This window comes from Halichoeres trimaculatus, unplaced genomic scaffold (assembly GCF_033239565.1).
Source record: "Halichoeres trimaculatus isolate MK-OKI-2021-1 unplaced genomic scaffold, fHalTri1.1 fHalTri1_scaffold_23, whole genome shotgun sequence".
NCBI classification, from domain to species: domain Eukaryota; kingdom Metazoa; phylum Chordata; class Actinopteri; order Labriformes; family Labridae; genus Halichoeres; species Halichoeres trimaculatus.
Genome location: NW_027437201.1, coordinates 8270092 through 8293191, shown reverse-complemented (window position 1 = coordinate 8293191; position 23100 = coordinate 8270092). Strand labels below are relative to the sequence as shown.

The window sequence follows — 23100 nt, the reverse complement described above, 5'->3', positions numbered from 1 at the left end:
CTTTTCTGTATGTGCAATGGTAGGCTCATTTCAATATATTTAAATGCAAAAGTAGTTGAAAAAGAAGGAATGTTTTGACTTATAACAGCACAAAGAAGAATGTTATGTCCCCTCTTGAAGTCACCCGAGTTGTTCTGTAATAGATCTTCATTTGGCCAGCTCATTACCTGTTTTTCACAGGACTATACATCCTGTCGACAACACAGTTAAGAGACATGAACTAAGAGGTTTTTGGTTGATTTTATGTCTAGTTCCTCTTCTCAGATCTTGTAAGAGCCTTGCATTTTTTGTTCCGTCATGCTTTGATGTCTGTCTTCCTGCATCACCCTCTCCCTCTTGGTTCTTGTTTCTTCTTTTGTCTTTCCTTGTATTTAGATGCCTTAAAACACAACGCCTTTCATTTCAGAGCTATGCAAACATCACATCAAGTTTATTTGTTATTACATTCCTCAAATATCCTGCTGGGTTAACATAATCTGAAATGCAGTGAAAAGAAAAGCAATTACAAATTGATTACACGTCCAAAGTGCATATGTTTCAGGCTTGGGGATCTGCTCTTCAAAGAACTGCACTCACTTTAGGGAAATCTCTCAGTGCTTTTCTTGATGAGGTTTAAATTAGTTTGGAACTACTGCACAACACATGTTGATGTACATAGAGTGCCAGCAAGTAATTAGCCTAGCTTAGCACAAAGAGCACGGGCAATGGGAGCAACTGATTGCAGATGTTGGCTAGCTGTTTGCTACTGGCTGAATGTACATGCTGAAAAATCTTTAGAACAGGGTAATTACTTTGAGGTAAGAGAAGCCTGCTACTCTACTTTTTAGGGTTAAAATTTCCTAGAGACAAGTTAGCTTGCCAAGCCCAGGAAGAACTTTTGCTATGTACACACGATGATGGATTGACTTCTTAAGTGCACACAGGGTCACACTGGCCATCCTTACTGTGCCGTACTCAGGTACAATTGGCATCCCACAGTGCCCTTCCTCTAACGGCCAATACAGCCCACTATTTCCGTATGCCTATATTATCATGAAGCATCTGTTTACAAGAAGAACGGTCTAATCTGAGTCAGCACAGTGATGAACACAGAGACCATGGCTTGGACTTTATTTACTTTTGACTCATTAGAAAAATTCTCATAAGGAGCAGTTGCAACGATTTTACATGATGGATTATACGTCATGTCCTTGTTGCATACACATGCTTGTGTTTGTGCTCTCAGAAGTGTGCTAAAGCCGAGGAAGTGTACTGTGCCTGAGCACAGTCCCACCGGCCAAACAAACTGGACTTCAGGGTTGAAGTGTGCTAGGGCACAGTACGGATGGCCATTGTGACGGCACCGCATTGAACAAGTTACGGAGTACTATTTTTCTCACATTTTGATACCTTTGTTGTGGCTCCTGCCTCAGTAAAAGAAGGTTAATTCTTCATAGTTTGAATTGGTTCCCTGCTTCTGTAAAATTTTATTTTACTACTTTATCAAAGTATTTTTTCAGCCATGTGTCCACTGTGGCATCACCCAATACAGCAGACAACAGAGTGCAATACTAAAACGCATTATGGTCGGTAACTACATTCAAGGTGTTTTTTGGAGTTTTTGACAGCATGCTAACCATTTCCTGAGTTTTAGGGGTTGTTGTTTGGCTAACGGTATGCATTCTTACCTGCTCACAAGACAAATTCTAACTCCACTTAACAAGTGGCAACAAACCCTTGTCTACTGGATTTCCAGAATCAATTGTTGTATGAGCTTGTACATAGATAAAAGCTGTTGACATTTCAAATGATACAAGGTAACATTAGCCTTGTCTCACACTTTGGTACACTCCACTGTAAAACAGGAACTAACCATAGTTGAATAGGCAGTTTATTACATTAATTTGAAAGTTGTTTTCCATCGTGTTAGAGGGTCTAGTATTCCTTAGATGTGCTTCCGAAATAATGAAGTCTTTTCCACATTCTCGTAAACCTTGTCTCTACCTCCACCAGGACTGTTTCACTCTCCTCCACATTTCCCACTCTCTTCCTTAATCTCCTAGGACCCTTCTGGCTTGTATTGCAGTTCATATTCCTGTTGCCGATCCCATCACAAAGATCAGATAACCTTTGTGTTGTTTTTTCCTTAAGCCATTCAATTCCCCTTGAAATTCTTGAAGTTCTTTTGTGATCTGTGATGTGGTTTCTCGAAGCATCTCTTTGATATGGGATTCTTCTTCAGTTCATCTTCCTTCAGGCCTGGTACTCTTCCTTTTATTATTGTCTCTGTGACTGCACCAGAGTAAAGATGCACGCCTTAATGAGAGTCTCTTTCTCCAGTCTTATCTCCAAAATAATTTAATGCTTTTAGTCCAAAGCCTTAAGAAGATGAATGCTTATGGTACCATGAGATAGAAAGTCCCTATAACTCAATAATCTAAATGGACACAGTAATTGTCAATCAACGATCACACAATACAAACACCATTTTTTAAAGGTTGTGTCCGCTTTGGCGCCCCCTTGGATAAAGTAGATAAACTGTCTCTCTCAGTGAGCTTTCCTTGAGCAATCTTTACTGTTTTTATAACAAAAAACAGTATTATTTTGTTGAAATTTCAACATGCCATTACCCATACATCTTTGGCATTCAAAACATTTAAGAAAGAAGCTGCTAATCTCATCTGAAACCAACCTCTGTGGCAGTCAGACACACAAAACAAATCCAATGTAATGTGTTAGTCCTATCCCTGGTGGATTTCTGTTGGTCACAGAGATTTTAATATAAGTTACAGTATTTTTCGATATCATCTAAAACTCCTTACAGGAGCTTCTAAAAGGGGGTGTTTTACTTTAGCATATTTCCAACATCATACTGAAGGTGTGTAGTTCTTCAAAACCTTCATTATCATATGTTATAGAAATCTCCAAATCTACCAACGAGCTGCAAAAAAGGCTGTTCTTAAAAAGCACAGGATCTTTATGAGACTTGATGTGGGGGCCTGAAAACACCAAGGTCTAACTCCAACAGGCCTTGAGAAGGCTGGCCAATTAGAAAACCCTAAAGGGACAAAAAATGAAACAAAGTGTTCCAGACAGAAGCAAGAAAGGTTTTCTAAAACACCAGTGAGATATTTTTTTTTTCAGGGGGGGGTGCCACAGGGGCAGTAAAAAGCCTTTGAAAAAAATAGCACAATCCCTATTTACCACATTGGCCCAAACAATAGACAACTCTGGATATATGACGGGGCAACACAGACTTTTGGAGAAAAAGGCTATTTAATATCTTGTTTTATCAAAATTCATTATTATCACATATTTAAAAATTCTAATAGAACACTGATAAAAAGACAACATAAAACTAACTAGGCAGTGCATCCAACATCACGGTGGGTGGGGGAAATGAATCAGTTTCCTCTACTATTATATTGGGGGTAAAACAAACTCACTTTTTCAAAGATGGGAAAAAAAACAGGGAAAGTTGAAGAGCTATTTTTGTTGTATGATTATATGATATGAAAAGGTCTCAAACAAGTCTGCAAACTCTACAAACCAAATCTACATAGACTGGGTTTGTCCTTATAGCCATCTTCCAAAAAGGATTTTCCCATGTTTCCACTTTACAGTGAGCTTTTTAATTCATAAATATCCTTACCCTTTTTTAAGGTTTTTAAATATGCAAAGACTTTTTTTTTTCCACCTCAGCTTCACCAAAACGACCCTCTCTGAGTCACTGGAGAGGTTAACAGGAGGCTAAACCGTTTAAAAGGGAGTGCACTATAATGAGACTCCAGCTAAGACACCGCACAGGGTTGATTTGAGTCAGCAGGGAGTAGATTGATGAGGGAAGGCTTTACAACTGTTACATAGCAACCAGCTGGTCAGCTCCTCACCACACTGATCAAAGTGATTGCTGAGAGCTGCTTAACTTGAGCTGAGTCCTGCTGAAGATTGTTCAGAAGAGTGGGTCAATTTAATTTCAACAGTGTGTTCACATCACTCATGCCTGTGTTTCATGTATTTTACTGGTAACATTTAGCCTTGTGGTCAAGGATAATACCTGACTTTTCAGAAAGAGTCACAAATGGCACAGTAGTGTAAATGTGGTTATGTGATAATTGTTGCTGATCAATGGTTTTCTCAAATTTAGGGTGACCTCATTGGAGCTGTAGGTCAGATAGTGTTTTAATCATATATGTTAATTGCAACATGATCAGAATAGTTAATATATAGATAGTATTAATTTTCAAAACACCTTTTTTGATTAATTGATTTATTTTGTTGTTTTATTAATATGCATTTTTATTAAGAAAATTGTTGAGGAAAAAATCTTCCTTTTAAAAAAAAGAACATCAGTCACATTAATGGTAAAATTAACTTTTACCTTGAGTTTCATTCACTTTCTTCATTCATTTCTTTTCTTCTACACCTCACACCATCTCTCTCCACTCTCCCAAACATGCGCCCACTCACATCTCATCTTCTCGCTTTCTTCTCAGAAACTGGGTTAAATTTACCAAATTAAATATGTTTCCAGCGGCCACTTCCATCTGGGTCTTGATTTAAACGTCCCCTTTCCTCCGTGGTTATAAAAATACACAGCAAAGTGCTGACGCTCATTACTGACACGGCTACATCAGGAGAATTATGTTCTATACCACGTTGGTGAGTGCTCTCTGTTTCTGTCTTTGATCTTTCAGGCGTGGATATGGACAGCATGAGGTAGGTGTCCCTTGTCGTGTGCATGCCATGCACTCAACTGCATGTGTGTTATTTACTGTTCCTTTGTTTTCTTATGTTTGAGCTGTTTTTTAATTCCTTGCTGCTCTTTGACTTATTATTTCAACATAATCAAATAGAGTTGCATGACATCACTTCTATGTCTTTCCAAAACAAGTGACAGCAAGACCTTTGACGTTCATTAAGAATCTACACCCACTGGCCTCTTTATTAGGTACACCTTGCTACTACCGGGTTGGACCCCCTTTTGCCTTGAGAACTGCCTTAATCCTTGGTGGCATAGTTTCAACAAGGTACTGGAAACATTCCTCAGAGAGTTTGGTCCATATTGACATGATAGCATCACACAGTTGCTGCAGATTTGTCGGCTGAACATCCATGATGAGAATCTCCCGTTCCACCACATCCCAAAGGTGCTCTATTGGATTGAGATCTGGGGACTGTGGAGGACAATTGAGTACAGTGAACTCATCGCCATGTTGAAGAAACCAGTCTGAGATGATTCCAGCTTTATGACATGGAGCGTTATCCTGCTGGAGTATCTCCTACATATCCGTATGTGGCAGCAGAAATCCAGACTCGTCAGACCAGGCATCGTTTTTCCAGTCTTCTATTGTCCAGTTTTGGTGTTGCTGTGTGAATTGTAGCCTCAGTTTCCTGTTCTTATCTGACAGGAGGGTCACCCGGTGTGGTCTTCTGCTGCTGTCGCCCATCTGCCTCAAGGTTGGACGTGTTGTGTGTTCAGAGATGATCTTCTGCAGACCTCGATTGTAACCAGTGGTTATTTGAGTTACTGTTGCCTTTCTATCAGCTCCAACCAGTCTGTCCATTCTCCTCTTACCTCTGGCATCAACAAGGCATTTTGTCCCACAGAACTGCTGCTCACTGGATATTTTCTCTTTTTGGAACCATTCTCTGTATAAACCCTTGAGATGGTTGTGGGTTAAAATCCCAGTAGATCAGCAGTTTCTGAAATACTCAGACCAGCCCGTCTGGCACCAACAATCATGTCACGTTCAAAGTCACTTAAATCACCTTTCTTCCCCCATTTGATGCTTTCTTTGAACTGCAGCAGGTCGTCTTGACCATGTCTACATGCCTAAATGCATTGAGTTGCTGCCATGTGATTGGCTGGTTAAAAATTTGCGTTAAAGAGCAGTTGGACAGGTGTGCCTTATAAAGTGGCCGGTGAGTGTAAATTTAAATGTGTAACTTGAGCTCTTCAGAATTAGAGGGATTTTGGAAATGCAGCATGTCAATCTGTGATGACTCTTTTTATGTCCAAAAGTAACATTCTGTCAGGTGTTTGTGGTCATTTTTTACCCCAGTAATGCTGTTATGATGAATATAAGCATTGCTGCTCATTTATGTCATTAACTTATTGATAATTCACTTAAATCATCAATTTGAAGTATGTGTTAAAAAGTATGGTAAAGAAACCAACTGATGAGGTTTTCACATTTAAATGCAGAGCGCCTACAGTAACTCCTTCATTTGTCTTGTCACTCGCTGCTTTTCTTTCCTTCTATCAGACGCAACAACTTCTGCGACCCTCCCTCCTCAGACCTGAGGTACTTTGTCTCTCTGTTTTCTGAAACCTCTTTACTTCCTGATTGTGTTTCTGTTCGAGTGTCTGGGTGCGGTCGATGTAATCAAAGATGAATTACAACAACTTCTCATGAGGGAAGTGTTTGTTTTTGTTTCCAAGGATTAGTATGGATGTACTTGTGCTTATTTGTTTGTTTCTGTGAATTGTGTACGTGTGGAAAGTTGCTAATAATGGTGTCTGGATCTCGCAGGAGTTATCAATGGAGTCTGGCATCGACCCGGGCCAGGACTACTACACACAAGATTATTACAACTATGATCACGGGTATGTGTGTCCCTATTTTCCACATCCTGCACGAGGACTTTTCTTTTCTTATCTGTAATCATATTGTAGGCTAACTGTATTTTTATCTGCTGACACTTTAACTCTCTTTTCTAAAACTTTTTATGCTCTCAGGCAAACCCAACATTCTCACAAAAAAGTCTTAATTATAAGAAATTGCAAATGGTAATATCTTTTGTTCTTTTAATACAATTTTCAAAATGCAACTTACATAAAACATACAAATGTCAAAAAAGAAAATATTACAACGTTGGTTGCAACATCGCGTGAACCAAAACAAATTTTCCATGGCGTGGAAGTGTTTCTGGCAAGGTCACAATGTCAAGACTTGATTTTGTCTTTCTAAAGCTGCATTCACACCAGACACTGATACTTGCTTAATTCGCACATACCCAGAAGCAACAATATTATTCATACAAAAAACTTGATCCATTTGGAAGTCTTGCAAATTTTCACTTACCTTCTTCAAGGCAAGGTCTTTTTTCATTGCTGTTCTCATAAAAAATAAACTGGTAGTGTCACAGACACCAGGGAGGCCAGAACAGACACAACCAGTTTGTTTCTCTTCCTTTTATTCCCAGATAAATTATCATTGGCTGCCAGACGTCCAGACATCTGGAGACGTCATTCAGTTACAACCAGTGACTGTGTGTAGCAGGAGCTTCTGAGACGACTGCTATCTACATATGTTTCCTCTATTATTCAGAAAGAGAAACATGAAGGAAGACAGTCTTTTCTTCTTCGGTAGTTATGGTGATTACGTAGCACAATATTCGGTGAGACTTAAAAACATGGACTGTACCACAGCTTCCCCTTTTCATAGCCAAAACATGTAGAACTCCTCCTGAAAGATTGACATAGAGCCTTTTAATCCAACTTCCCTCATTTCAACAGATCAGACATGGGTCAAATTAAGAAATTTAAATGCAGGTTAAATAGTTCCTTATCAAAACCTGTTTCTGTCTTTACACTCAGTGTAACCCTTTTTTATTTATGTACTAGCTATGACTTTAAGTGAAATGTAGTTTTAATTTGATGCTTAAAGAAAAAGAGGGTTGACACCTCCTGCAGTGTTACCGCTTTCACCCGTTCCTTGGTTTCACAATACATCACCAGCTATTTGAGCATCTTTTTACAGTCGATGGAGACTGAGACACATTATGCATATTGGTGTTAAGTCAATGGACAAGACACAAATGAACAAATCAGATGATAAAAGTAACGTCTTAGACCTATGATGAGGTTTTTGATGGGGTATTTCAGCACCTGTAGTACTTTTGAATATTAAGTTACCATGTTCTTACACGTAGTGGAAGTGTCTGTCTCTACATAAAGACACCCACACAGATCACTCTGACATTGTTCAACATGTATTGAGATGTAAATGTATCATTCCTCTTATTCCGTTCTTGTCAGAGTAAAAACCAACACCATCCTACTCCTTACAGCGTAAGGTCGGACACTGCATTGATTTCAGCAGACATAAAGCTCCTTCCCAGTCTTCAGGAAGGGGTTGAGTACAAACAAAGCTTGAACATAATTAAAGTATGTAATAAGTTTGTATGTAACTAATTAGATAATTAGAAAACATCGTTGTACTTTTAACTTGTTGTTTGCCCCTTTTAACCTTTACATAAAAATTTTAGCCTGTTATTCAAAGCTATCGAAGCTTTAGATTAACGTAAATACTTATCTGATGAAAGTATTAACACATATTAGTAAAGAAAACTCAACTAGGATTCATCTCTGAGGATATGTTCCCTGTTTCAACAGTCGTAAACTGAACATCTATGGACAAGTTCAGCCGAAGGTGTCCAGTTTACAGGGTGACTACTAAATCTGTAATACAAGGAGCTGAGGAGACACATTGATGCTGTCAGGCTTTAAGGAGACGATTGTTTAAGAGCTGTAAAACCCAACTGATTCACAGCTGCTCGTAATGTTAAAGTGGAGGGGGGAAAAAGAGACACTGCAGGTGCACTAACAATCAGAAGCACTCAGTAATGCAGGTCATGCCCCCGAACAGGGCTTTTGGGGGGAAATTTAAATATAGGGTATTATGCATTGCAAAATTTTGCAATAGTCTACATGAATATAGACTGGCAATGCTGGCTGCCCATACTGAACATGAGAAAAAACTCTAAATATTCATATGTTGTAAAAATTCCGGAACATGTGTGTAAACTGCTGAAAATGGTACGTCCTTGGGGAAATAATAATAATATAAATCATAATAATAAGAAAAAAAATAAACAATAGATCTTTACAAGACTTGCTGAAATTATGTTAATCACATAAAGACCAGCCTCAAACACCAAGATCATAGCTCTCCCTCCAACAGGCCTCCAGAGAGCTGGCCAGCTCTCTGGAGGCCTGTTGGAGGGAGAGCTATGATCTTGGTGGGAAGGGGGATGTCAGCGGGAAGGGGGTTTGTGTAATTAGGGGGGTGCTTAAAGAGACAGCAGCTAAAACAAAACTTTCATTCAAATGCTAAAATAAGGGTTTTCTCACACACCAGTGTGAGAAATGAAGATTGAGCTGTAAATCATGCAAAAAGGGAAAGTATATAGCCTTAAAGAAAAATTACATACCCCCTCTTTAACAGACCAGGTCAGGTGAGTTACAGCTACATAGTTAGCACTGTAAGGGGGGTACAACCATGATGTTTGCCCCTTTCTTTCACCATGCTTGTAATGTTCCTTAGCAGTGCAGGCATCTGTATAATGTTGAATTCATAACATTTTTTTCATTTGAAATTCTTAAGGTGGAAAAAAAAATATTTGTCATTACTTCAATGTTCCGTTTCTGACCTTCAGCCTCTTGGAGTGACCAACAGTTTAAGAATGTCACAGATGAAACATATTTGCTCTCCACACGGCGCTGAAGGTCACTCCATTCAGCTGAGCCTTATGTCAGCAACATAACAGCTGCTTTAAATCAATCTCCGCATGTCAATCACTCAGTGTGGTGGCTACTGTGTGATGCTGCTACCGCTTACCTGCCTCCCCACTCTTGTGGTTGTGTGTCAGTGAATGACAGGATGTTGAGAGGATGAGAGAAAGATTTCAAAAGGATATTGTTTTAAGTGTGAGTGTGCCAATCCTTCCTTGGATGTAGGATGTCATAAAGCAGGAGAAACAGTGAAGGATTGGAAATATATCGAACACACAAACAGAGCCATTACATCAAAGCGCCCATGAGCAAGACCTTTGAAGACTTGCTGCTTCTCTCCCATGTGTGTGTGTATGTGTGTGTGTGTTTTCTTTTGCATCCAGCCTGCCATCTGTGATGCATTGTGTAATTTTTATAATTTTAGCTGCAGACTCCCGGGAACTTGATTTTATACGCCCACCCACACTCACACATAAATACACAGAAGCAGACACACACACATAAATTCTCTCGTGGCAAACACATTCATTCACTCGCTCATACATTTGCTCAGTCATTCTTTCACATGCACACACACACACACACGCACGCACGCACGCACGCACGCACGCACGCACGCACGCACGCACGCACAGCTAATTCTCCCTGCCTTGCATTGCGATACTGTAGCAGCTAATCAGGCAGCCAGCCGTGGAAGCAGACAATGGGCCAGATGCTGTTGGCTTCAAGCAACATCAACAAATTCATGTCTGACTCGTTTGCACACGGGGCCGGGAAACCAGACTTTGTGACCTGTTGGGAATCAGATGTAATCACTGTATTTGTCATGGCTGTAAATAAAAGATGGAGGATTCTTTTTAGTAAACATAACGCCAACAAATGCTAAAACTGCTTCACAGGAACAAGATACGAGCCTCTAAATTCAGAGATTTTTTTTTTTTAACCACTGGCCAACAGCTGGTCAAGCATTTCATTTCATAATCTCTTTGAAAAGAAAAATAATTACCTTGTGACCTTTTCGTTCGTCTGTCTTCCATAGATGAGATCAAAATGGGATTCTCTCCGCATGTTGGGAATGTAGCCATCTGCCTTTGGCACAGCTCTGATTGGATTAGTACAGATGTAGAAAATAACTTCAACCATTTGTTGCACAGGTCTGATGTTTTGATGCCGTCAGGGGAAAAAAATACACAAAACTGCAAAAAAAGAAAAAAAAATCACTTTGCCCTCAAGTCAAGACGGGGAAAAACCGCAACAGTGAAATAAGGGATTAAATCTTACGCTTCAAATAGGTTTTGGCGTGGGTGATGAGCAGAATGACAGTCAGAGAGCTGATAGGTGCAGAGTTAGGGCATCCATATAAAAAATAGAGGAGAAAAAGAGTCAGATCTGGGGTTATTGATGTGATGAATCCACAGTTTTTAATGTTACTAATTTTAGACAAAAATAAGAACAACAACAGTAGAAGGCAACAATAGCACATGCACCTCTATCAGGCAACGCACACGGCTATAAAGACATTTTATTTTAAATTTATGTCAGTAAGCCTCCAGTAGAATGTCAGTAAAGATCTCTCCTTTTTGGGTTAACTCTCTGGATCACACAAGCATCTTCATTTAGTTTGTGTTAAATAGAATGGCTGTATTGATGGCTTATTTTGCAAGAGACAACACTAATTCTAAAAACAAAACAATACAATCAAAATAAAATTTATTAGATTGTGTCTCCCTCCAAACATCTCTATATGCTAACATCCACAAACCATAGACTGTAAAAAAAAAAAAAAATAAAAAAAATAATAAAAAAGACATCATCTGGCTAGGCTTAGAGTGAGGTCACCATAAAAACTGCTCCCCCTGGTGGCTGGCTGCAGTATAGGTCAAACAATCCATCTCCCAAGTCATCCCAGATGGGCTGTGGTCAAACTTTAAAAAATGGATACACCTCGTAGAAATGTTTCTCATGTCTGATTGTTGTTTTAAAGATATCCTCTAGCTGCCATGTATTCAAGTCCTCTTTTTCTGAAAACTTTTGTTTTCATTAGTCATAAGAGGTTGAAAACATTGCTTTGCAGCATGTTTAGCGATGATTGACAGCTGCCGTTCTTGTGTATTTTTTCAGGGATTGTAAAATGTGTCGGGAGGGAGAGACAAGAAGAGATTAGACTCCCTAGAGAAAAAAATAATTACTATTTTTGTCACCCGGCTCCACTCAGATTCTCTCATAGCTTCTACTGCACAGACTCTATCTGCACATCGGCACCTGTGACGGGGGTATTTTGTTTCAAAACCGTACAATGGTAAACAGCAGAGCCATTTATACAGAGTCTTTATACAGTCTATGCCATAAACTAGCACACCACCTACTTTTTTTCCTTTAAAGTGATACTCCGGGATAGAACAAGTTGGGTCCTATCACAAGGTTTAGGGCAGAAATTACCCCTACAGCAGTGATTTTGTGCAGCAGAAGCCCAGAGCGCTCGCACCAAACACCCCCTCCCTGCTCCTCTGCCGGTTTCCTCTGCACTCAGACGGGGCCATATTTTACTTGACCAAAAACACAAATAAACAGACTCCCGCCGAAAAAAATCTGATATCGGTCTGCTTTATTTAGAGTTTTTCAGCACGTTACTTTCACACAAAAACACCGCTAAATAAGGCTCTAGTTCTCATCGTGTCTCTTCGTCTTGGCAGACTACCTGCGTTTGTTTATATCTGGCATGCCGCGCGCGCAGCCTGATACACTAAGCGGCTAGCGCCTCGTAGCCAACTGTGGCTCTGCAGCGGAGGTAGCGCCGTTTTACGACACGATGAGAACTAGAGCCTTATTTAGTGGTGTTTTTGTGTGAAAGTAATGCACTGAAAATCTCTAAACAAAGTGTGAATGCAGACCGATATCAGATTTTTTCAGTGGGAGTCCATTTATTTGTGTTTTTGGTCAAGTAAAATATGGCCCCGTCTGAGTGCAGAGGAAACCGGCAGAGGAGCAGGGAGGGGGTGTTTGGTGCGAGCGCTCTGGGCTTCTGCTGCACAAAAACAATTTCTGCCCTAAACCTTGTGATGGGAGCCAACTTGTTCCACCCTGGAGTATCATTTTAAGATTAGATTAATTTAGATATTTCTTGTAACAGTAACTCCTCTTCTGGTTGCTATGCAGTAACTCATAATACAGAGCTACATCCAGTCAACTAAAGCTCGCAGAAGCCCAGAGAGATAAACAACAGCTAGCTGTGCCAGCACGCCAGCATGCCAGCATGGCGTTGTCATAGGGGCTGCCATGTGCCATAAATCAATCCAGTCCTGGACGACCCAGGCAGGAAAACTGAGAAATAACATTTAGAAATACCACATTTAGGCGCTTGTTGTATTTTAATTCGGCGTGTTTATCTAGAAAAGAAACTCTTTCGAGATCACTTAGAAAGACCTCACAGAGACTTTAAGTGGTCAGAAAACTGGAGAAAGTAGTTTCACATACAGTCAATTTATCATTAACAGGCTCCACTAGGTGAAAACAGAAGTAAATTCACTGAACACAGCAGAAATAGTCCCACAGAATGACAGTTTAAACACTGGTCCCTCTGGGACCCTCCTTATAGAAACAGACCACATCTTGTATTCAGGTGCATCTCATATTTCAGACTGTACAGTATAACTGACAGCTTGGAGATTTCTGTCACGTCTTTTATTCAGCTCTTTGCCAGAAGGCAAATAAATGTATTCCCCAAACATCCAACTGTTTCTTTAAATATGTTTCCCATTATGGGAATTAATGCCTCCAAACGACTCAGGGCAAAATCATGATTCATTTCCTCATAAAATAAATAGTAAAATACATAGTGCAGTATGTCTGTTTATCATTTCAGGTCTACATTTCTGTGATCAAATGTGGTGAAAATTATCATTAAGCAAACATTTTTAGATCCAGCTTTTGGGTAAACATGATCTGTTGGGGCTCGTATAACCACCCAGAGCCATAAAAACAAAAACAAACACAAAAACCATCTCGTCTTTATTCTAATGTCAGGTATCTCTGACGTCTTTGCGCTGCATTAACTGATTCCCAGCTTATTACTGCCCCCTAGTGGTGACACATGGGGGGGAGGGTTGCAAAGAAGTGTAAAGAATATGAGAGAAAAAGGAAGATTAAAGGAAAATGCAAGTGAGGGGTTACTGTAGCCTTTAATAATTTGATGTGTGTGCACTGGAGTTGAAGTGTGCGGGGTTAATGACTGTGAAATCCCATAAGCAGGTTTTAGAGGAAGGTTAAGACTCATTACATTAAGTTGCAGAGGCCGTGCTCTGAGGATTATAACAGTGTGACATTTATGACTGACTTGGTCTCTCTGCTCTGACCCTGCTATGCCTCACTTTTCCCTTTCCTTTTCATGCTCCCTCATCTCTCACCCTCACTCCGTCATCCACCTGCCTTATCCATTTGTTTATTACTTGGCTACTTAATGTAATAGGAGGGCAACTTCACCCTGCAGTTGTGTGTAAGCGGAGTAATTACATAAGGCACCTTTTTTCTCTGAAGCTCTGTAACCCAGCCAGAGGACTTCCAGCAGATTTGTTACTTTAATCACACTGGGACATATTGTTTGCAGGGCAGCATTTGAAAAGATGTGTTTTTGACCCACTGGCTCCCTGAGTCGCTTGCTGCAGGGCACAGAGCCCAAGCGGTGATACACAACACAGCTTTTTTTTTTTTTTTTTTTTTTTGGCTGGTGGAGCCAGGCAGCGCTCCCGGCAACAAAAAGAGACAAAAGAGAGGGAAATCGATTGCAGTGTTTTCTGCTTACAGAGTGTCTCCTGGCAACAAAATGCGTCTTTTGTGATTAAGGCAGCTCCGCTTAGTCGAGTCATTAGACACTGCTTATCTTTGGAGAGAACCACAGCGTTGCACTGTGTTGGTACTTTAAGTGGCTGTGGATTAGCATCAGCAAAGAGCAACAGTTGTGTTAGTTTGGAATCTGTCTCCACTTCTGATTGGTTGAAGCTGAGTTACAAAGACTCCCATTTATTCCATTTTTATCGTTGAACTTCTGCAAACAACCTTTAAACCCCACAGCAGTCAAAGTGAGAATTTTCCATTTCTGCTCTGCTGCTTTTCTGTTGATTCTTATCTGCAATGCTGTTTTTCCCCTCCCCTCTCCCTCGCTCTGTCTTTGTCCAGGTATGACCTTCCTCAGTATGGCAGTCGCAGGAAGCTGATCTCCCCCTCGGGCCTCTACGATGAATATGGAGAAGTTGTTGTTGATGATGACGGCAGCTATTACTACAGCCCACAGGAGTCTGACGGAGAGGTAAACAGAAAACTGATTCGGAGGATGAACTGAAACCCTCAGATATTCATACACCCAGGCCAGTGCTGGCATGATGTGATAAAGAAGTGAACTTGTTGATTCCAGTAATATCTGTGGTGAAAATATGTGGAAAAAGTTAAGTTCAGGAAGAAATTGTTAGAAATATTAAAGGAAACTTTTTTCAACAGCTATTATAAACTCAGCACCTACTAACACATTCAGCTGAAGGTCTCCAGTTCCAGTTCATTCTTTAAACCATAACACTGGGAGCTGACACCCCTGGCCCCTCTACCAAAAAGATGGCTGGCTCGCCAATTATGTTGCAGATTTCCCCAACACTATCAAGGAAATGAAACTGGATTCAGGATCAGTTCTGCAGCCTTTTGTGGGTTTATTGAAGATAAAATCCACAGTCCACATGGTAACACTTTATTTAAAGGAGTATGCATAACACTGACATGGCACTTTCATAACCATGACAAGGCATCTGTCATTAAGATGAAGGAGGCTTCATACAGGCTTATGAATGTTGTCATTAAGTGTCATTCACTCATTTGTGTCACCTTTAGTGCAAAGTTGATGTTGTGTGGCATGTTGTTATTAGGACAACTTGACACTAACAAAGACAAAAGAACCTGTCAATGACTTTGTTGCTTTTGTAAAGGTATAAATTTATTATTATTTGACGATGTAATTGTTCTTCATGATATACTAATGATTAGCCCAAAGTGTCTCACTTTACTTGAGGTCAGAGAAAATTTTCATAATGCTGTAATAATGGTGTAATGACAGCCAGTGTCAACACCAACCACATGTGACAGGTTAAAGTATTGTAACAGAAAAACCTAAATAAAAAGGGTGGGAGAAAAAATTGGATATACCAGGATTTTTTGTTTGACAAGATCAAAATCGTGATTTTTTTTTAAAATCTTTTTTTTCCAAATTCAAATTCTTTAGTTCAGTCTTTGTTCATAAAGTGGATTTATAAAAAGTTACCACTTTTCTCCAGCAGCGGATGAAACATTTGTCTCTTACTTGCATGATGTGCATTTTATGGGAAAATATGGCTCCTGATATTGTCTGTGGATATAATCATCATCATTTAACTTTTTCACATGGTCTGGTATTAAAAAAAAACAACTAAAAATGCAAAAATTGTGAATATAGAAGAATCACAATTGAAATCGAATTGGCACTCCAAAAATCGTAATAGAACTGAATCCTAAGAATAGCATATCATCCCAGCCCTACTTGTTAGTAAGTATGATAATTAGGTCTGTTATGACATGCTAATTTAATGTTGTCATAGAGACATTGACAGGTGCTTTTGTCCATGTTAATGTCGAAATGTCCCACTAAAGACATCCTGCACGTCAACTTTGCACTAAAGGTGACACAAATGACCAAAGGACACTTAATGAAAAAATTCACAAGCTAATATGAAGCCTCCTTCATCTTAATGACAGATGTCTTGTAATAGTTATGACAGTGTCATGTCAGTCAATTAGAATAGAAAGTAGAATAGAAAATACTTTATTTATCCCTGAGGGGAAATTCAGGGGAAGTCACAGCAGCAATCAAGAAAACAAAAGTAAGAAAGTGTATAGAAAGTGAAAAAGGTCCATAAGAAAATAGATGATGACAGCTTGTCCATCATTGTCCAGTTCAGTCAGTCTCCACCTCCACAGGGTCCAGGACTGAGCTTCTTCAGCAGTCTGTTCAGTCTCTGTCTCCTGGATCCTGTCTGCTCACAGCAGGTGAAGATCTTCCAATGTGGCGTTGGTGTCTGATGTTAGCTCTGTTAGCCATGTCTGTGAATAGCATGATGCTACTCTGCCCTCTGGTATTCTCTGTTGCTGGGTTAGCACGGCTAGCTGGTCCATCTTATTGGAGATAGATTTTACCCTCCAATAATGATGGACGGAAGGACAGGTCCATGTCGTCACTTCTTAGCTCACACCTGAGAACCAGCACGTCGTCCTCACCTCCTTCTCCTCACCTTGTGGGAAATCATTTGGCCTTGCACCAGTTAGCATTGGCATGCTACAGGCTGCTAACAGCTGAGTTCACATGTAAACAATGCGGCCATGGTTACATGTAGGATCTCCAGACAAAATAGGAGCAAAAATAGTAAAAATATCACTGAAGACAAAACCAGTTTGGTGTCCATGATCATCATATGTATCATATAAAGTAGTGACCCACTCCAAATGCAAAAATAACGAAGAAGAGATGAAAAAATGACAAGAAACAGACAAGAAAGAAATAGCTGCTGCAACAGGCAGCTACAACCAACAGGGAAGCGCCCATGCACACTCTTTCAAATAAAGTTTTATTGTTCACGTCTAAAAACGAATCTAGACAGGCTTTAATCCTCAAATCCTCCCCCTAGTTTTAGCCTTCCGCAAGGTCAGTGTGCGTGTATGAATGGGCATTTCTATGGTAACAAAAACTGGAGTCTGCCAAAATCCCCCTGACCAGTTCCGAAATAGATACAATATATCTTTATGTCAGTTTGTCTTCTTAGAGTATTGTAAGATGCACAACGTTGATGCTAGTTCTTATACTATATCTGATTTTTTTTTTTACACCTTCATTGTATTTCTTTTCCCACAAACAATTGGTGTTCTACAGTTAAAGCTAAAGTTAGATCTCTTAGCATTGTTGGTGCAGGTTGCTTCCAGCCTAAAAACTCTTTTTTTTCTGAACTCTAAGAGGAACTAGGTGTACTTCCAAAATGTCAACCCTTTTTTTAATCCAAGAAGAAAACTGGGACATTTGATATATCTTTTTATCATCATCTCCCCTAAAGTTTGAAACTCAGGACTCCTGGATGAATGAGTGCGGTACACAGGTTGTTTTGCAGTTTTCTTGTTTTTTCTTGATGATCTAATTTTTATTTTGGGTTGACATTTTCATGACGACAGGTGAAGAGAGCGTTGCAAGGAGGTAAATTAGGCCCACATCCCCCCTCACGTCTGCAGTCTTCTAATGGATTTTTGAAACAGACCCAAAAAACGGACGGGGACAGAAAACAGCACCCAGATCCAGACAAAAACTCTAAACCTCAGAGCTCCAGTGTGGCCTCGAAGTTAAAATCCATGATGAAAGTGAGTGCACTGCTCATTTCAGGGAGCAAAGCGTCTGGACAACCTCCTGCTGTCCACCCACCGTGGAACAAAGCCAGAGTCCGCCCAGTTGAAGACGGTGAAGGAGCAAGACAGAGGCACGAGGTAGGAGTTGGAAGAGGAGAGGTAAAGAAAAGAGAAAATGAAAAGGGAGGGAAAGGAGAAGAAAGAGGAAAGGATGGAGGAGAAACATGGGGCAGAAACAACAGAGGTGTTATGACAAACAATGGGATGAGAAATGTTGGAGGCGAAGGCCTCATGCTCCCTGGCTGGTCATCCAGTGGATACTTCTCCAGCCTGGATGGGGGCCTGGTCATCGATGGAAGTTATTTCCAAACATCGCTCGAAGCCAGCAAACCCCCACCAGAGAAACAAAAGCTGAACGAGGCCCTCAGTCTTATCTCCCTCACCAGAAGGCTCCAGGGACCCTTTAGGGTGGGAGATGAACAGTGGAGCGGGGAAAACAGCCGGGGCAGAGGAGGAGGAGAGGACAGCAGGAAGATGTACGGCTCTGTGGGAGATATGAGCGTTTCTGCATCAGTGTCGGAGGAGAGGGGGAGCAGGGAGAGGCAGCTGGGAGAGGAGAATGGCTCTTCTGAGGTGTGGTGGAAGAGAGCAAAAGGAATTCATGAGAGCGATACAGAAACAGGAAGTGGCAGCAGAGAGTCCCCGTCAGAGTTTAGTCCGTCTGACAGGAGCAGCCCGACCTCGTCTAACGCAGCCGAGCACGACAAAACTGAATCTGATACAGAGACTGAAAAAAACGAGTCGGGAACAGAGGAGGAACGGGGAACTCCTGACTCAGATGGAGAATCAGAGAGTGGAAGTCAGGACGAGGAGGCTGAGAGAAAGAAAGAGGGCAAAGATTCAAGCAGAAAACACTCAAAGAGTCGAGTTAGTAAGAGTTCTGAGAGCAGAAACAGTATTAGTAGTAAAAGAAGACGAAGCAGTGCCAACTTAAAGAGAGGAAGCCCGAGCAGACGCTCCACAAACGGCAGAGAAAGAGATAGAAACCACAGCAGAGACTCTAAAAGATATTCTAGGCCTCAGACTTCCAGAAAGTCTTCGCATGAAACGATAGAAGAAGAAAGTGAGGAAGAGGAGGAATCAGAGGAGGAGAAAAGCTCTCGATCACGTAAGCCTGCATCAAGCAGACGAGGCGCCAGCCAATCAGACATCAGCTCAGGTATGATGGGAAACTCTGATGACTTGTCACCAATCGTCGAGGACACGGAGGAGGAGAGCAGGGGAGAAGAAGAGGAGGAGGACGAAGAGGAGGACAATGAGAAACACAGATGAGGCCAAGATTAAACTCTTTTCAGCCAAGTAAGATCAGGGATTGCCTGGAATGGGTGTGAAGTTATTACCTGAGTGTTTTCTCTTTTATCCCCTCAGGTGTGATTCACAGGGGCCTGTTTCCTCTTTTCCTTCTTCCGGCATGACTTTTTCTTGGTTGCTGTTTCTGCTCAAAGACTCACTCACGTCTCTCTTTTGCACTCTTGCGTCTTTTCTTCCTGTGTGGAAAGATGTCCTTGCCACTGAGTGAAGATAGTTTTTCTTCTTTTTGGGAATTTATTGTGAAAGTTTGTGAAAGCAATCAATTTCATTTCAGGCACAGAAAACTGTCTTCTACCCACTGAAAAAACTTTTCTAGCTTGATATGAGTTTGCTGTGTGATCTGTGTGTTTGCAAAGTTTTTCCTTACATATATCTAATTTAACAGGACATTGAATCTAAAAGGTAGAAAATAAACAGAACTGGTCGTGAATGACATTCCGGTTTACAGCAGCTTGAAATTAGTCTCTGCTGACCTCTAGTGGTCAAAACCCTTACTCTGATTCAGTTTGCAGCCAATAGACAATTAAAACCAAAAGTGTTAAAGCAGTCCTTCAGGACTTGTTAAACACTTTATGGTTACGTGGCAGAGTGTTCTTCCAATACCAACAATAAAAACCCAGATTCTTAGTAATTAATGGTTAGATTTTATATCGCCAAGAAGTAACTGTGAAGTTTGAAGGCCTGACAGGAAAATTAAAGGTGAGAAAGAACAGAGTTGGAAGAATAAGCCTTTTCTATTTCCATAAAGACTCTGTGGAAGTTTTTTCACTGATTTTGAAGAAGTCTCTGAGAATGAAGCCTTGTTTGTGACCTACAAAATAAAATGTGATTATCAGTTCGCTCATACTAAAGCTTTGGGGGATGAAGGCTAGGTTAATATTTGTCAGTCACCCGCAGTGCTGGATTGTTTTTTCTTTTTGCAGAGTTGGCTAAAAGACATCCATTTTTCAGTATCCTAAGCATGATTTAGATGAAGAAATTTTTACAACCAGGGTATTGTTAGCTAAGAGAGAAAAATGAACTGTGTTTAAGGTTTATGCTGACTTGTGAAAGATTCACCACTCTTTCGATGAATCTGTTCTCAAAACATGTTCATGTTATTTGGGCATTTATCAGGACACAACTAAAACCTAATGCCAAGGCTCAAAGAGTTGTATAATGAGTGGACATGGTCTTTGTGATGTCACCTATCTGTTGCTGATGTAGAGTTTTGAAGCAGGTTGTTTGCGGGAGCTGTTTTGGTTATGGGGCAGGCTTAAAATCTCCTCACTAACATCCATACGCCACCTGCCAGTCAGATGAGCCTTGTCTCTGATTGGGCAAACTTATGGTTTTACAATCTTATTATCAGCTGAGTTAGAAAAAGATTCACCTCCATACAGTGTGTGCCATTAGAGAAATTAGCTATTCAGGCAAAATCATTTTCGTACCAGGCTGTAAACATGTTTATTTTTGCTGTGAATCTTTTCCTTTTTTTTTTTTTTTTTTTTTGCTTGGTGTGTATAGGTTTCCTGGACAGCCCCAAGTGGACACTCAATGGTCTCTGTTTGCTGGGGCCATGTCAAAATTAATTCACTAATTAATTAACAATTAAATTGATTTTTTTTTTCAATATAATAAGAATGAATATTAATTATAACAAACATAACAATAAATGTTGAGAGACAAAAACCACAGTGTTATGAAAACAAAGTCACAATGTCACAGGCTCAAAGTCCTAATGTCAAGAGAATTAAAGTATGACTTTATGAGGTAAGAAGTCTTGACATCATATAGAAGAAAAACAAATCATCCTAATAATGGACTCAGTTTGTAATACATTTTTTAGCATTTTGATTTTCTAAGATTTACAAAATCATTCAAGTTTCAGAAGCTTCTGGCTGCTCTTCAGATCACCACCTTCACAATAACATACAGACCAATCATTGCCAAAACATTATGGCGTTTTTTTTTTTTTTTTTATCATGTTGACGTATGACCTCTAATATTACAACTTTAATGGTGATGCTGCATGTGGGAAATGCCACTATCATCCTGCCAAACACTGACTTAGTAGAAAATGGTCACTAGAATCAAAGCAAAATGAAAACTCTTCACACTTTTTTTCAAAACAGCTTGTGTCTCAATGGGTAAAAAAAAAAAAAACATTACATTTTTTTCTTAATGGTTTTTTCAGAGAGCTATAAAGGGAGAAAGGTTAGCAAACAACTCTGAGACAGAATTTTAAGTGTTTTTTTTTCTCTGTTTTTTCAGCAAGGAAATAAGAAACGTCGGATCAAGTTGGTGGTGGACCGTGAGTATGAGACCAGCTCTACTGGAGAGGACAGCATGCCTGAGTCCCAACGTAGCCGCGTGTCCTCTACGCTCAACAGCCACGCCAACGTCAACGGCAGCATCTACGTGGCACAGAATGGCTCTATCATCCGCACCCGACGCTCAGTCAACGCCACAGGCCCCACACACATGCACACCAACATGAACAACAACTTCAAACTTACCTCCCCCGTCTTCAGCTCACGGCTGGCCAAGCACTTTAAAAAACTGGAGAAAATGGCCGCCACACTGGAGGAGAGAGTGCCGCTGAACAGCCCCAGAATAGCAGCGGACAGAGGGTGCAACACACTGCGTACCTTCCAAAGCTCCACGATGGCCGCCTCTGCAATGGCCACATCCTCTTTCTCAAAAACTGACAACAGTAAAACGCTGAATACGTTTAAACCTCGACAATCAAGTGTTTCTTTAGGGTCGTCCAGCACCAGCAACACAGGCATGGAGAGTTTAGCGCCTAAATCAAACCTGCTCAAAGCGGCACAAGGTGGCACGGAGCAGCCACAGAACTCAGCGGAGAGAGACGAGCTGAAAGAAGGCGAGAAAGAGTCGAGGATAGACGCCAGTAACGACGAGGACGATGACATTGGGCTGGTTATGAGGGAGCCGCTGGAGTGCCCAAGCGACAGAACACAGTCGGATGAGGAGGAGCTGTGGATGGGCCCATGGAACAGCCTTCACATACCCATGACCAAACTCTGACTGATTGTGACCCCACTGTGCTCGCTCATTGTTGCCAAGATCATGAAACCATCAGAGCATCATGTCTGTTTATCGGTTTTTATTCACGCATTTCCTCTGACATCATGCTCAGTGTGTGGGGCCATACTCTCTAAAACTGAATGTTCCAGGCTGTCAGTCGCAGAAATGTTGGGGGTTTCACCAATTTATCATTTAACTGCTACTCTACTGATCAGTGACTGAAAGTCATGTGGAAACAGGAAGTACAATCTGGGAAAATTCAAGTTCAAACCACAAATTTCATGACTCATTAGCTACACTTGTGCAGCAGCTAGCATTAGCCTCCCTTCTTCTAGTCAGGAATCTGTTAGTTTTGAAGAGGCTTATCCTCGTATATGCTGTGTTTAATGTTTTTTAAACCTAGATATGAAGTTACATGGCTGAATGTCGATACTAAACGTCAGCAAGGACAGGCCTCAGTTACCAAGGTCTGCACATAGCTCTGGCTCCAGAGGGCTGGCCAATCAGAGAGAAGGGGGTTTAAAGAGCTGGGAGCCTTAAAGAGACAGCAGCTAAAACTTAACATTTCAGACAGAGGCTGAAATAAAGGTTTAAAAAAACACCAGACAAACACTACAAATAAATAAAATTAATAAATACAGTAATAAATTTAGTTTTTTAAAAAGTAAAATACCTCCTCTTTAAGTTTTGATTATCCATCGTTATGTAAATGTTGATTGGCTAAGTCGCTATCATGCTGTCTATAAGGCCATTATATGGAAGCCAACTGAAACAATAAAGAAGCTTTAAGAATGAAACTATAA

General features: G+C 40.5%; 1 protein-coding gene across 1 annotated transcript in view; it reads left to right on the top strand.

Moving 5' to 3' along the window:
• pcdh15b (protocadherin-related 15b) overlaps positions 1-22683 on the top strand; it is a 281925-nt gene extending 259242 nt beyond the window's left edge. Inside the window, exons 36-40 of the mRNA XM_074662917.1 lie at positions 4677-4698; positions 6249-6287; positions 6516-6589; positions 14672-14801; positions 21521-22683. Of these exons, the coding sequence (XP_074519018.1) occupies positions 4677-4698; positions 6249-6287; positions 6516-6589; positions 14672-14801; positions 21521-22297 (1042 nt within the window). The 3' untranslated portion in view covers positions 22298-22683. The remainder of the gene's footprint in view (positions 1-4676; positions 4699-6248; positions 6288-6515; positions 6590-14671; positions 14802-21520) is intronic.
• The last annotated feature ends 417 nt before the right edge of the window (positions 22684-23100 follow it).